This window comes from Lepisosteus oculatus, chromosome 12 (assembly GCF_040954835.1).
Source record: "Lepisosteus oculatus isolate fLepOcu1 chromosome 12, fLepOcu1.hap2, whole genome shotgun sequence".
Lineage (NCBI taxonomy): Eukaryota > Metazoa > Chordata > Actinopteri > Semionotiformes > Lepisosteidae > Lepisosteus > Lepisosteus oculatus.
The window spans coordinates 17,936,702-17,951,725 of record NC_090707.1 but is presented as its reverse complement, the minus strand read 5'-3'; the positions used below and the strand labels follow the sequence as shown (position 1 = coordinate 17,951,725).

Sequence of the window (15,024 nt, the reverse complement as noted above, 5' to 3'; positions counted from 1 at the left end):
ACTTGTTTAAAGTAGTTTAATAGTAGTGAATGTTGTTTGGCCTTGATTTTTATTATTTTTTTTCCAGCTGTTAAAAATCAATATCCTTTTCTGTATTCCTAACTGGGTTGTTCCCTTAAAGCTATTTATGAGAATGGAATTAGAGGCCTTCCAGTGACTCAGATTTTTGTTTGGTTTTAATTCTATCATGGAGGCGGTACATTAACATTCTTCACATGTCATTGCCCAAGCATCTGGGAGCTCTTTGCAAAAGGAAGAGACTGGCTTTACCATTTTCACCAGCACTGAGGAAGTATAAATAGTGCACTGTTAAGTAACACAATGCTTGTACAGCTTTTTAATGCCTTTAGACAAGGTTTGCTTCCTAGCAAAATTTAATTTGCATTCCTGTTGTTACCCATAATTGGGAGCACTTATTCTCAAACATTGAAAAATTTAAAAGCTTCAGGCAGTGTCATTAAAAAAAAAACCTTCAGTGTTAGTACTACTGGATTTTGTCAGTCAGTGTCTGCTTTTCTGTAATCCCCTACTTCAGGTTTTGACTGGAGGTTCAGGATTACTCTCTTGTTTTTAATGTATTTCTGAGAGAAAATAGTACATCACAAAGCCAATGCCTTTTATGTTCAAGAAAATGCAGACTATTGTTTCTTCGCTGTATATTTTGTATTTATGTTTACTGTCAAATCTAACTATTTTAATTTTCCATTCATATTTTTAAGTACATTTGTATTTTTTTCAGTGAAAATTTAGTCCAGAACGTAATACAGTCCTGGATGTCTGCAGGTTTTCATTTCACCTCATGTTTTAGCTCAACTACGTTAAGTATTAGCTAACTAATACAATTTAACACTTTTCAAAGCTTTTGGGTTGTTGAAGATTTAAGGAAATGTAGAAGATCTGGATTATGGCTCTTGACTGAATACCTGTACTTTAACCAATGATCTGACTTATCCTAACACAAGTTTTTCAGTTTGTGAACACTCAGTTTCAATTTGCTTTAGTTATCTTTCCACTGACAAAGAAATATTTTTCCCCACTGATCACTCCATATGTGATCATTGCAGCGTTAGAAGAAAAAAAAGAGAAAAAGAGGTTAAAGAGGAAGAATGTGGTTTATCCTTTTGTAATACAGTGGTTACAAAGAAGGAGTTATGAAAAAAGGAGGTGTACCACAAAATATCTGAAATAGACTGAGTGGTATAATTGATAAGTAAATTAATCATAACCCCTAAATTGTAAAGATTAAATTACAAAATAAACCTATGGGGTTGGTATAATTAAAGGCACCTGAGATCTTTGTTCTCTGGCACAGCTTTGGTGAATTGAATTAATATATCGGGCACACTGGGATGAACAAATATATTGTTAATAATGACAAAACTGTTAATAGTGACATGCTAAACAGTACACAACACAAACATACAACATATCCTAGAGGCCTATGTCCTAACCAACCAGAAAAACCCCAGACTGCTACCAAATATTAAGAGGTCTTTTATAACCCCTACACAGGTCCACAAGAGATAAACCTGCCTTCTAAACCAAGCAGAATAGATCTGGATGTGTCAAAGTGAATAGGAAGCTTATCTCCCCATTTAAAAAAAAAGCATCCTCTAACCAAGAAAGGCCACTTTTAAACAACAGGTTGTCTATATAGGAAATTGAGCATTTCCTACAAACAACAGAATGGCAAGCTCCCTTAACAAGGTTCAGTACTTAATTCAGATGATCTGGACAGTGACGTCTCAAAGACCACAACCCTTTTTCACTTTCCCTCTTGTCTTTCTGTCTCTTCCCCTGTCCTTCCCCCTCTCTCTCTGTCTACCTGCCTTTTTTATCCTCTGTTCCTCAACTGTTGATGACACTTAATCATTGATCCAGAACTTAAGATAACCAAGATAAACCAGACCATTCCTGTGATCATTGTCTCTCAGGCCCTCTATTACTCTGCAGACACCTCAGTTACTTTCTTGCTTTGAAGCTCCCAAGAACTGCAAATGGTAATGCCGGTGTCACACTACTCGACTTTTCCTAGGATTTTCAGTCCTAGCCTTCATTTACATAATCGTAAGAAAATCACTGCGAGTTGTAGAGAGTTGCAGTGGATGCCCATTACCCTCAGTTGTGTAGTGTGATACTCCCAGCAACTCAGTCATAGCACTCTTAATAGCCCCTATGACTCTCTGTGGCTCGCTACGATATAATCAAACTGGTTTGATTTTCTCGTAGCGAGTCGCAAGTCGTAGGGGTGGGCAGTGAGCCAGATGTGTACTTGTGAGATAATGTTCCCATGATATTACACGTTATAGCGCAATACTAATTTGTTAACAATGTTTGTTTTAAAGGTTTTAAATTTGTTCTATATTTATAAACATTTTCCATTTTGTTCGTTTATTTTCGTGTGGTGCTCCTCCTCTTATTCTGGTGTGCTCCACATTGATTGGCTGTCAGAATGAGGCGACCCCATGGTACTTTCATGGCGCAATACGAGATTTAGAGCTTGATGAAAAGTCGTGATTAGTCACCCCCTGCGATTGCTAGTTGTGTAATATAAAACCTTCTAGGACAGAAAAAGCAGCGAGATTCAGTGACTGCAGTCGTTAAATTTTTCATGCTCTCGAGTCCTGTAGTGTGACTCCGGCTTAATTCCAGCCAGGTGTTTAGCAATGTCTCAAATTCTTAGACAGCTCAATTGCCCCTTCCAACAAGCTTAACAACAGTGATTGGGAGTTTTTGTAATCTGTCCTTTGAAATTCTAGTAACATGCCTGACACAATAATTTAAATAATAATTAAAATGAAGTTCATTTCTGGGCATAGCATACAGTATGTAGTTTCATACTGTATATAGTATGCTGTGGTTAGATTGAATTGTTGTAGGATGTTCTATAGTTGTGATCATTGTTATTTGAAACTCCTAGCCACCGATTTTCTGTTAAGAAACTGTTATATTGGAACATTATCTATATATATTAATGTTGTTTAGTTTTTGCTATTTAGTTGTGCCCATACATGTAACTGTCATTTTAGCTTTCAGATTAATAATTGTAACATAAATTAGGAAGCATCAGCACTTTGAACACCAGAATGTTTCTGTGCTTGAGGACATTCACATAATGTATTATTAAATTAAAACAAAATAGGCATTTTACCAGTGTACATTACACTAGCATACCTTAATTTTGAAATATAATCAGTAAGTACACAGTCTTATGCAGTGATGCATAGTTTTTTCCACTAGATAATTTAATGGTTTCTTGCAGGTTTCTAAAAAATATTTAACTTTGAGTCTGAAGAGACAACGTACAAAGCGGTATGACTATCTGAAAACAAATCTCCCCATCACATTTGATAGAATGTGATTATCTCCTACATGAGCGTGCAGACTGTGTAAGAAGCGTGTTTTTACTTACTTGTTATCCTGACTTGTTTTGCATCTCCCTGCAGTTTTAAAGTGAAATACTGTCTGAAGGCAAACGGGAAGGGAGCACCTTCAATGCTCCGTAAGTTCCTATGAATTTCATTGTCATTTTTAATTCGGGGTGGCATGAAAACAGGATCATAGCGACTTAAAAAAAACAGGCTCGGCCCCCTTCTCACTACCCAGTCAGCCTTCTGCCAAACTATAATATTTAAAGCAACACAGCAGATGCAAAGGGAGTACTTCCACTGCTTACATAGAATCCAAATGTAAAGAACAAGTACAGATACAGCAAGAGTGAATGTTCTATTTCAAGATTTTCTTCAAAATACGTTGAATATTGCAGTCCTTTCTGAATTTGTAAAATATATTTTTGAAACACTTCTATATTTTGGGAATACAGAGCATCTTTTTGTGCTGTTACCTGTACATTGTTAAAATCTTAATAGGTATAACCAGATATTAAGCATTGCATTTAGTAGTTTATTAATGCAGCATTTCCTCTTTTTCCCACACAGTGTAGAAATTTAAGTCACAATCCTGTCACTTTTTTTGCTCTAATGATGAGGATATTCGTTTGCTGTTGTAAGAGTTTTGAACTTTCTGATGTTTCCCTGCTGATCACCTGAACTGTGACCACACAACATATGAAGCTTCTCTGCTCTAATCATTGCCACAAATAAACAGAAGAGCCCAGCCCAATGAACTATTCTAATGTTTATTTGCATGTGTATTTCCCCAGGATTTCAAGTGTCAATTCTCAATTTGTACAGCCAGCCTTCCAAACTATACATTGTGCTAATTTAGTGAGAAGATTTAATGGTTTTAGTAATGTATTTACTCATGTTGGCATTTCTGTTGAATAAAAAAACAAGAAGCAAAAAGGGAAGGCTAAAAAGGAGATGGCAAGGGATGTTTAAAATATTTTAATACATTTGTTTCTGACTTAAGACTTTCAGGTGGACCTGCACTTAGACAGACTCAAACACAAAGGAGCAATAAAGAGGGCCCTGTTTCTGCACAGCAGTTTGTCATCCCATACAAAAAACATGACTGTGAATACTGGCAAAGCCCCTTCGTGTGAAGAGCTGGATGCATATTTACGAGTGAGTGTGCCAATTAGCCTCCTATTTTGTCTTAGTGAAAGACACTGTAAATATATCATGTGTGGTTCACATCATATTTCATAGTATTAATGATAAAACAGAGTCTCCGATCGCTGGTGTCGTTGGATTCTACTAAGCTTTTTTTCAAATTAAAAGTGTTCAAGTTAAATTCTTCTTATTCTGGAAAAAACAACTTTGAGTTCACATGATATTTTTTACATCTTTGCTTTCCTTTCCTTCAAATAGGATGATTCAGAGTTCAGGGACAAGATTACTCCAATTTCCATCTTTATGGAGTACAAATTAGATTATAAAACTGCTGCAGATAAAACTGGACTTATGCCTATTCTGGACCAGTTTACCCCTGCTAACATCTCCAAACAGGTACAGTATTCCTTAGTGCTCAACAGGTTTGTCATGGTTTGAGAATGAATGCTTTAATGTTTAAATATTAAAGAATTGATCTGTTATGCATTCGAAGGACATGCTGTTTTTAAAGGAAGAGGTTAAAAAACAAGTTAACACTTTAATTTTTTTTTTCTGAACATCAGACAAAGATTTTATTTTAGGGTATACTGTATGTCATTTACATTGTATACCGAATAGTAAAATATATGGTGTTAATTGTTTAAGAATAATAAAATAAACAGCATTATATCCCATATCATTTAGGATCTGAAAATACAGCCTGCATTTCTACTTCATATCTGGTTTCCTTTGAATATATTACACATCAAATGTATATTAACAAATATAAAATTAATTACGGTGATAAGTTAGGTCAATAAAGCAAGTAAATCACAACAGATTAATTGACTTCTCTCTTTGTTTTATAGCGACAGTATTTTTAAAAGGATTGATTAATCTTATAGATCATCAATAAATCAAAGATTTCCATTAAACAAATTAAAAAGCTGAAGGTTAGGAGTTATTGGAGTGGTAGTAATCATTACCTTAATAAATTCCAGGCCCACATTTTACTGGACTGCGGTGATGATAATATCTGTAAACCAGATCTCAGACTATCTGTGAAAAGGTGAGTTTGATTGTGACTTTTTATATTAGACCATCATTTAAACTTGAATTAGCAATAAAAGTATCAAAAATTATTAAATTAACCCTCCAACAGAGGATTATCAGCATATACAGAATTGAACGGATTTAACTCTGCAATTCTTACCAGTCTTTAGCTGTAGTACATTGAAAGGACTTGCATCCTAGAGCAGTAACTACCTTAGGAAGATGCAATTTAAGAAATGTACTAGATTGTAAATTGTTAGATGATTCAAATAAGAATGATTTTTCCCAATCATGCTTCTTTAAATTACCCTAAACCATAGAGTCCGTCTTCTCATATGCAGAGAAGATCTATCCATTAAAGAATAAAGATCCCAGTGTTGAGTATGATAAGGAGCACCAATGATAAATCTTATAGCAGAATGATGTGGAAAAATAAATTTCCAAGTACAGCTTTAGTGGGCATTTTGTGAATAAACCAAACCATAAACCAAAATGGGGAGTACAGACATTTGATTTATAACTAGAAGTACATGTAAAACAGGATCTGTGTCTTATAGAAAGGTAAGTCTACATTTGATTTTAATGCATAACTTATCTAAATCAGTGAAAGAGCTATCTAAACCACCTAGATATTTAGAAACCACTATTTTCTCTAAATTAATCTTGCTCCAAGTAAATATATTGCAATCATTACCAATGGAGCAATTTGTTATATTTCTGTAAAATAACATTATTTCTGTTTTTACAGTGTTAAACAAAAGTTGCAATTCATGAAATACCTACTGAATTTGATCAAAGCTGACTTGCAGATAAGCCATTACTGACAATAAAGAATGACCAACTAAGTATTAAATAGTGTTGTCAGCATAGAAATGAGTATGAAAGTTACCTGGACAGTACTGGTAGTATGTATTATAAAAATAGTGGAAATCCTTAGTAATGGTTAGACGGTTAAGCATAAGTTCGATTTTACACACTGCTGTTTTGTAAATCCTGAAGCCATGCAGGAGAATGATCAAAATCAGTACTACACAATTTATTAAAAGGTACTGAGTAGTCCGTAGTATCAAAAGCCATAGGTAGATATTTAAATACAGGTGAATAAATGCGGTCATAAGAATATGATTTAAGACTTTTAAGGCTGCTGTAACACACCCATGCCAAGAACAGAAACAGATTTCATATTGTATAAAATATTATTTCTGTCTTTAAAAAAAATAACTGGTAAAATTTGTTCAGTGAAGTAGAAAATGTATCAACTTATCATACGTAGGATCTGTTCACTTTGAAAAGGGGCAAAGGGAAAAATGGTTGTTTTTTAAAGAAAAAAGTAATGTAAGGCAATTTGATCAGTGGTCAGCTATTTTTTTTAAAGATTCATTTCTACCATTGTGTCTAATGGACTTAAATATTCAAATTTTGCAAAGCTCACCATGTTTAGTAGGAGGTTTTATATCAAATTTGAAGAACCAATAATTATTTGTACAGTACTTACAATATTATTAAGAACAGACTTTGGAAATGTGAAAAATAATCACATTTTCTAATAATAATAATCACAATTTGTCTCTTGCAACAGTGATTACAACAAAATTTCTTAGGATTGTTTAAAAGATTTATAGATTGTATAAAGGTGTTTTGAGGATTAAAAGATATGTTCAGAAACTATTATGTATTTTGTGTGTTTAAAAATTGGATGCATATATACAGTATTTGTTAATATTTCTAGTTTTAAATTCTGTCAGCTTATAATGGTTAACAATGTAGAAATTTCAGATAGAAGAGGTGCTCATTTGACAGGAAGAGAAATATGTGATAGCAATGTGTTAGTGACCTTGTCTATTAGTAAGATTCATTTTTTTCAGACTTATTTAAGCAAACATTAGTCACATACACAAAGAAGACACAATTCAGTGACCACATGAGCTGAAGCTACAGAATAACACAGTTATCTTCTTTTAATATTGAGCAGCGACCAGAAACAGATCTTTATTGGGGATGACAGCCCGTTGACGTTAGAGGTCACTGCAGAGAACAATGGAGAGGGGGCATACGAGGCAGAATTGCATGTGTTCATGCCTCCCCAGGCAGACTTCATCGGTGTAGTACGGAATAGTGAGGTAAAGTTGTCCTGCACTGATCAACGTGTCCCTCTGTTTTATTATTTTAGATTAATTCCAGTGAAGTCAGCCTTAGAAACTACCTGCCCTTTATACTGTAATTACACTCTCAAATGATCTTATATTAATGTTTGTCATGAATTGTGTTCCGCAACTATGATATTAATTTATGGTTTATGTGGGCAAGGTTTTTGACCATTTAATATGAGTTATTTTTAAAATCTGTGTGTTTTTTTGTTGGGCAGCATAATGGTGAGCATTGCTACCATACAATGCTGGGGCTCTGAGTTCAATTCCTGGGGTGTCATGTGCATGGCGTTTGTGTGTTCTCCCCTTGTTAATGTGAGTTACCTCCAGGTGCTCCAGGTTCCTCCCACAGGCCAAAGACATACTGCTAGCTTAATTCGCTTCGGGGAAAATTGGCCCTGGTGTGAGTGTGTGCATGTTAATGTCTGTATCTGGTGTCCCATCCAGGGTGTATCGTTCATTTTTTTTCTGGATAGGCTCCAGTTCCCCCATGACCCTCTATTGGATAAAGCAGTTAGAAAATGGATGGATGTATTTGTTTTTTTTTGCCAGGGAAACAATACAGTTGTTCCTACCAGTTTTGTAGCACTTTTCATCCCACAGGATCACTAAAGCATTCCACATATGGTGCAACGACCTACATCATCTGTCACTGATGTACAGCACCTACCTGGGTGATGTGTGACAGCCCTTAGTGTATAACCCCACTACACATTAGGTGGACAAATGAGAAATTGCTTCACCAATTGAATTAATGGGGTAACTTTAGGGAGGTCAGATTGTACAAGCCCAGACTAGAATTTATCTGGAACAGCAGGGTGAGCACCCCTACTCTTACAAACAGTGCCATGACATCTTTAACAACCAAGTAGGAAGTAGCTTAATGTCTCATCTGAGGAATGACACCTCCTCTGGCATAGTGTCCTTCACCACTATGCTGGAACATTGCTTTGGGAATTCAGTTCCAAAGGGAAGACCATCACCGTCTCCTCCACCAGCGCCACTTAAAACAGCACCTGATTTTCCTTAGATATTTCAGTCCCAGTCCTGACCCGACCCAGCTTTGTTGAACAAGAAATGAATGCACAGCTGACTTCCTTATTTTCATTTTTTATAGGTATTGTCACGATTGTCTTGTGCTTATAAGACGGAAAACCAAACCAGGTCAGTGGTATGTGACCTTGGAAATCCAATGAAAGGTGGAACAAAAGTAAGTATCATTGTCATTAGTTTCAGTTAGTATCAGTTACTTTCATTAGGTATCATTAAGACCTGAACTCTTTAAAATACTTAAAAATTGTTTTTGTTTTCTTTGTTCCCCTGACAGATTATTGTCAGAGATGCTTTATGTTTACAAATTCAAAGGGAAAATGACCACCTGATGATTATAATGTGTGGCTGAATAATTCATAATAATATAGTAAAGTGTATAATAATAATAATAATAATAATAATATAGTGTAAAATAAATCAATTTTACATTAAATAATTGGTTCTTCACTGAATATTTTTTTTTCCAATTTAAATGAACAGATAAGCGGATAAGTTTGAAAAAGAACTAAATCATCAAACTTTAAAGATGAATTTGAGGTGATGCATAATGCTATTCAGAATGTTTGCCTTAATGCAGTGGTAGAGTGGATGTTTCCTTTCTGAAATGGAAGAATGTCACAATCTGCCAGACTGCAAACAGTGATATTAACAGTGGTGCCGTTTCTTTTCCTGGGTAGCTTGTGGCTGGTCTGCGGTTCAGTGTGCATCAGCTTTCAGAGCAGGACACTTCAGTGAAGTTTGACTTGCAGATCAAAAGGTAAAGTGAGCATTACTGTCTCGGACAGCTGGGTATCCAGGAGTTGAAACTCTTGTCTTGTTTAAAGGCAGAGATTTCTGTGATTCTATTGAATCTTTAAATAGAAGATGTAGTAATTAGGAAGTTTGTCAAGCCCCCTGGAGACATTTTAAAAAAAATACTTGAATATTGGGTTGCTCCTACAGTATATGGCATATTGCTTTCACTTACAGTTGTATGCAAACATTGGGGCACCCCTGGTCAAATTGCATGTTTCACAGAATCTCTAAGTTATCAGTCTCTAAAGTTTTCAGTCTGCTCTACAGTGCAGTGCAGACCACAGTATAATTTAGCAATGTGTGTTAAAGAATATGTTGCTACTAGAAAAAAATCTGATAAGACATCTTCTCTCTACTGTTCTTCTATGTATATTTTAGCATATGTGCTGCTCTTTCTTTCCCCAGGTCATAAGGCTTGTTAAGATTTTGATTAAACTCTGGCATCAAATCTCATCCATTTACCAACAGAATAACACTATAATTCCATATCTGGATTTACAGTGCCACCTTCAGTCGTACATTAATTTTGTTACACAGCGAAAAGTTTCTTAGTTTTTCTCATAGTTACGTATCTCTTAATCATTTGCTTTCAAAATGTTTTGCAGTTCCAACCAGTTTGATAATACTAGCAATTTGGTGTCCACAGTCACTGATCTTGCAGTCTTGGCAAAAGTAGAAATCCGAGGGTGAGTATGAGCTGCTTGTTTTTTTTTTTGTTTTATCTTACTACTGGTTGTCTGCTGTTGATTTTATCTTGACATAAGGGACACGTGTGGTAAGGTAATTGTTTCCTACTGTTTAACATTTTGATTGATTGATTTTAACATAAGACTGAACTCTGAGTAATGAAAGCAGTTAATTTGTTTTAAAATGATTTGTATAAGTTGAAATACCTGAAGAAATGTCACAACCTGTTTGAATGTAATCTCCGAACATTTTAGAGCTCATATTTGCTAATCAAGAAGTCCGTGTATGTGCTTTGTTTTTATATAATCTTTTGTTTAAAAATAAGTGATTGTGAAAAAACGAGCATGTTAATAAGTGGTAGGAAATGCATGCGACTCTCCATGAGCAACAATAATGTGTGCATTATTGTGCATAAAGGTCACGCAGGTTTTCCAGTTTTAATCATCCTGTAGCGGTGTACAATCTTGGACAACTCAGAGCTAAAGTAATTCAGCATATATTTACACCAGAAACCATGAAAGGTTGCTGAGTTCATTGTAAAACAGAACCATTGTTTCAGTAGAAATGTGTTTTAAGGGGTCATTAATACCAATTTTAACAGTTGTTGATGATGGCAGTCTCACTGTGTTGCATTTTATTAGGCATTACGTTTTCAGGTGTGTGGTCCACACAATTGTTACAGCAATACCAGCATCAATGTAATCCATTAATCTTTCAATGTGTTTGTCCTTGTCATGACAAAGCAAGGGGCATGAATTGTTCTGTGTTAAACTGGGATCCTGCTTCACACATACAGTATCACTGCTGATCAGTCGTGTTACAGAGTGAATGGAACAAGCTGTTTTGTAGACTTTTTGCAGCATCTGCATTACATTCCTAGCCTTCTTGCATTTGAGTCCAATTGATCATTTCAAGTATAACTTACTTAAGGAAACCTAACCTAAACACTAGTACAGATACTAGTACTGCATGTACTGATTTTCTCAAAAACAGGTTTTCGAATGATTTTTAAATGATTTTGCAGCCTAAAGTTAAAGAATAAACATTGCCCTGTCTAATATGTATTTTGGACGTGGGGTTGTCCATTTTAAAAGCGTTCATTACCTGCAGGTCGATGGAGTAATTGTATCATTCAGAATCCTGTAATGAGGATCTTTTGAAGATTTTGTATTGGTATTTTGTATTTTAGTATTGGTCTTTTGCCAGGAAAGTAGCTATGACTACAGACAGAGTTTGTCTTCTCAAGCTGTGTTTCATGTTTTTTCCTCTTATCCAGTGTATCTGCACCTGATCAGATCTTTCTCCCCATCGCTAATTGGCAGCCCAAGGAGAACCCTGTGTTAGAGGATGACATTGGACCTCTTGTGCAGCATATCTATGAGGTCTTATTTCTTTCTGCCTCCTCTTAAAGAACTTTCTTTATTATGCAATAGTGGTATTAACACCTGCTGATATTTTAATGGCCAACTGCCATCATTTCCTAAAAAAAGGCAAATTACAATTATTTGTAACATATTTCATATTTATTTAAAGCCAGGTATTTTTCAACTTGAACTTTTTATATGGAAGAGATATGACAAATCTTTGTCATTTATGTTAATGACTTTGTAGACTGTCCAAGATACTGGCTGAATTCAGTATAGCCATTGCTCATGTTAAAAGAAAGGCTGTTTGACATTGCAGTTGCCCTAAAATACACAAATATGTGTTCTTTCTTTTTTAGCTTCGAAATAATGGTCCAAGCACATTTAGCAAGGCAATGTTAGACATTGACTGGCCTTACAAGTTCAACAACGGGTCTCTTCTTTACATTACTAATTACGAAATTGATGGACCAATGAACTGTACTACTGATATGGAAATTAATCCCTTGAATGTCACAGTAAGTATTATGACTATGTAGTTACTACTGCATGTGAACATATTTCCTACAAAACATATCAATCAGTATTTAATTAAGAAAAAACACTCATGTGTGTTTATTTTGGTAATTGTAGTGCTACACTTTTCTTTTAGATGCCTGCAGCACCAAAGCAGAATACTACAGTTATAAGTGGAGATTCTCGGAATGAAGGAAAAAATAAACGCCGTCGCAGAGATGCCCCACAGATGGAAGGGAACCTGGAAGCTTTGGTATATTTTGGTCCTATTGCACCGTTATGAGTATTCCTGATATACTCTGTATATTCCCACACTAAGGTCATAAAAACATTGGCGACAATATGTAAAAATTCTCCAGATTAAAGTTATTTTGGGGATGCAAAATATACATAGTACAGTACATGTTTTATCAGAGAAAAATTGCTTGACAATTTTTTCTGTTCTTCTTATTCAGAACTGTGAGAAAGCAGAATGTCTCAAAATCAGATGTCAGGTCGGTCGCTTAGAGCGAGGAAAGAGTGCAATTCTCTTCATCAGGTCCAGACTGTGGGCTGCTACCTTCTTGAGCGTAAGAACCCTTTCTTTAAATAATTAAAGCTTGTGTTTTTAATTTATAATTGATGTGGTAACATAAGATAGTAGAAAAGCTTGTTGTCTTACTTAGATTGAAAAAGATTTTTCTTTTTTTATGTTCCCAGGGTGAAAACCAGAACCGGTCATACATTGCAAGATCATCAGCCTCTTTTAATGTCATAGAAATGCCATACAAAAACCTTAAGTATGAGTTACCATCCAATTCTACAGTGGTATGTGTATTTTCTTTCTTGAAAACATTGTGAAATTAAAGGGAACAGGTTTAAAATGTAAAGGAAATATGTGATGTGAAACCTATTTTTTGGGGGGAATCAAGGAAGTTAATACTGCAGTGTTTATTCCATACAATTGTTGTTATCTGCTTAGGTTAGATGTGCTTCTTTTTTTCTCAGTTTACATTTATAGTGACATTTTTGAACGATTTTAGAAATTATGAATAGAGTGTCATGTGTGATGCGAAATATGGTTAAATTAGTTATCACTATAGAGATCACAATAATCAAGAGCAATAGCTTAAAATGTGTGATTTATATGTGCTTAAGCTGCCTGCATAAATAGGGAAATTTCAGAATACCCTTACTTTTGCAACAAACTTACTTTCTTAATCTTCATTTGTGAAAAGCACTAATAGCATTGATGCAAGCCACAGATTTCCAGCAACATAAATAATAACAGTTTTTACTCTTCTCTCTTTACAAAGGTTAACACCTCTATTATGTGGGTTATAATAGACAACCCACCACCAGTGCCCGGGTGGATAATTGCACTAGCAGTTCTTGCTGGGCTCCTTCTTTTGGCTCTGTTGATCTTTGTCATGTATAAGGTAAATTTGAATTGTTGCTTAATTAAATGTCTGTTGGTTTAAAGCTTTTATTAGAAAAATGTATAATCTGTCATTTATTTAAGTACCTGGTATTTATTTTATGACACAGTTGTTTGTGCTTTCCTGACTAGAGATGGTGAATCTGAATCGGAATTGTGATAAATTCTGATATGAGAGAAGCGGCAGAATAAGTTTGTCACATTTTGCAAAATACAGAGAGAAATGTGTTTCGAATGTGATGTGATGAAAAAGCTTTGATAAGCGGGGTTCAGTTAAATCAATTAAATTAACATAGATTTCTTGACAGTTGCTCAGCTTAATTTCTTTTTCCAGTCAATTTTCAGTCTATATGTGGTCACCAGAAGACCCATAAGCAGGCACAAATGAGTGGTTACTGTTCGTTCACTGGTGCTCTGTTTTCTTTCCTCAGTTTGGCTTTTTTAAGCGTGTGCGCCCGCCCCAGGAAGATGGCACTGAGAAAGAGCAATTGCAGCCTCAGGAGAATGGAGATGGAAATACAGAAGCTTGAAAAACTCCTGGGACTTGGGGACATGTGACCATGTGTGGCCAAACCGTTTGCTACAGAGTTTCTCAATCCCAGGCAGTGTCCACTCACGGTTTTGTACTATTGGAAAAATTATTTAGTAGCCAGGGCAACAAAAAAGTGCCGTAACCACTGTAATTGGACACACTTCAAACCTTTTCTTTAGTTTTTAAGTAGGAGAGCAGAACTCAGAAGCAAATCATGATCAGTTTCTCAAAGTGTATTTAAGCCGACATTTGAGATTTGTTTTGTTTGCGTTCCCAAACACAGAACTGCCCAGAACAAGCAGTCAGAACATTAAAGTAAGAGAAGATTACTTAAAGATAGACCACTGTGATTTATTCTAAAACATTGACTCCCAGTGTGATTGAGGATGCTTACAGTCCTTGTTACTGTTTGCTTACCTGCTGGTTATTTCTATGCAACTCAGTGCACTGATGCTTTTATAGATTATTTTATTATTTTTATTAAGGTAGGAAAAAAGCTGAAAGGCATTAGAATGACAGCTGGGTGATAGCAACCAAATGAGCTAGACAGTGTGAATGAATAGCTCTCGTTTCTAACCTTTTTTATATTATGTTGTGACTTCTGATGAAAGTGTTTTAAGGTCTTAGCTTTCAGTGTTTTGACATGGCAATATGAAAGAAAATTAAATTTCTGTGTATGTGGCTCATTTTTGTCATTACAATGGCTACAGTAATGTTGTTGAATATTAAAAGTGCAAAAGTGATTCTAGATATTTTAAAATGTTAAGGTCTTCCAAACTAAAATTGACTAAAAATTGGTGATGTGTTGTCAACTAATTTCACTTAAATTTTAAATAGGTTTAAAGTTCACCAAGACTAATTTTGGCATTATGTTGAGTAGCAAAGAATATAAAATAATCCTACCTCCTACTTTTCTGGGGAGGCTGTACATAAATTGATTCTTTTTGATGTAGATAAAGAATGAAAA

At 35.1% G+C, this 15,024-nt stretch overlaps 1 protein-coding gene across 2 annotated transcripts in view; it reads left to right on the top strand.

The window, feature by feature from the left end:
• Positions 1-14,739, top strand: part of itgav (integrin, alpha V) — a 34,614-nt gene extending 19,875 nt beyond the window's left edge. For both annotated transcript variants that reach the window (XM_015358957.2, XM_006636570.3), the window contains exons 16-30: positions 3,447-3,502; positions 4,372-4,526; positions 4,773-4,910; positions 5,495-5,562; positions 7,519-7,666; positions 8,811-8,903; positions 9,424-9,503; positions 10,147-10,227; positions 11,505-11,610; positions 11,952-12,110; positions 12,245-12,361; positions 12,564-12,677; positions 12,808-12,915; positions 13,404-13,526; positions 13,957-14,739. In XM_015358957.2, the coding sequence (XP_015214443.2) occupies positions 3,447-3,502; positions 4,372-4,526; positions 4,773-4,910; positions 5,495-5,562; positions 7,519-7,666; positions 8,811-8,903; positions 9,424-9,503; positions 10,147-10,227; positions 11,505-11,610; positions 11,952-12,110; positions 12,245-12,361; positions 12,564-12,677; positions 12,808-12,915; positions 13,404-13,526; positions 13,957-14,055 (1,645 nt within the window). In that variant the 3' untranslated portion in view covers positions 14,056-14,739. The remainder of the gene's footprint in view (positions 1-3,446; positions 3,503-4,371; positions 4,527-4,772; positions 4,911-5,494; positions 5,563-7,518; positions 7,667-8,810; positions 8,904-9,423; positions 9,504-10,146; positions 10,228-11,504; positions 11,611-11,951; positions 12,111-12,244; positions 12,362-12,563; positions 12,678-12,807; positions 12,916-13,403; positions 13,527-13,956) is intronic.
• The last annotated feature ends 285 nt before the right edge of the window (positions 14,740-15,024 follow it).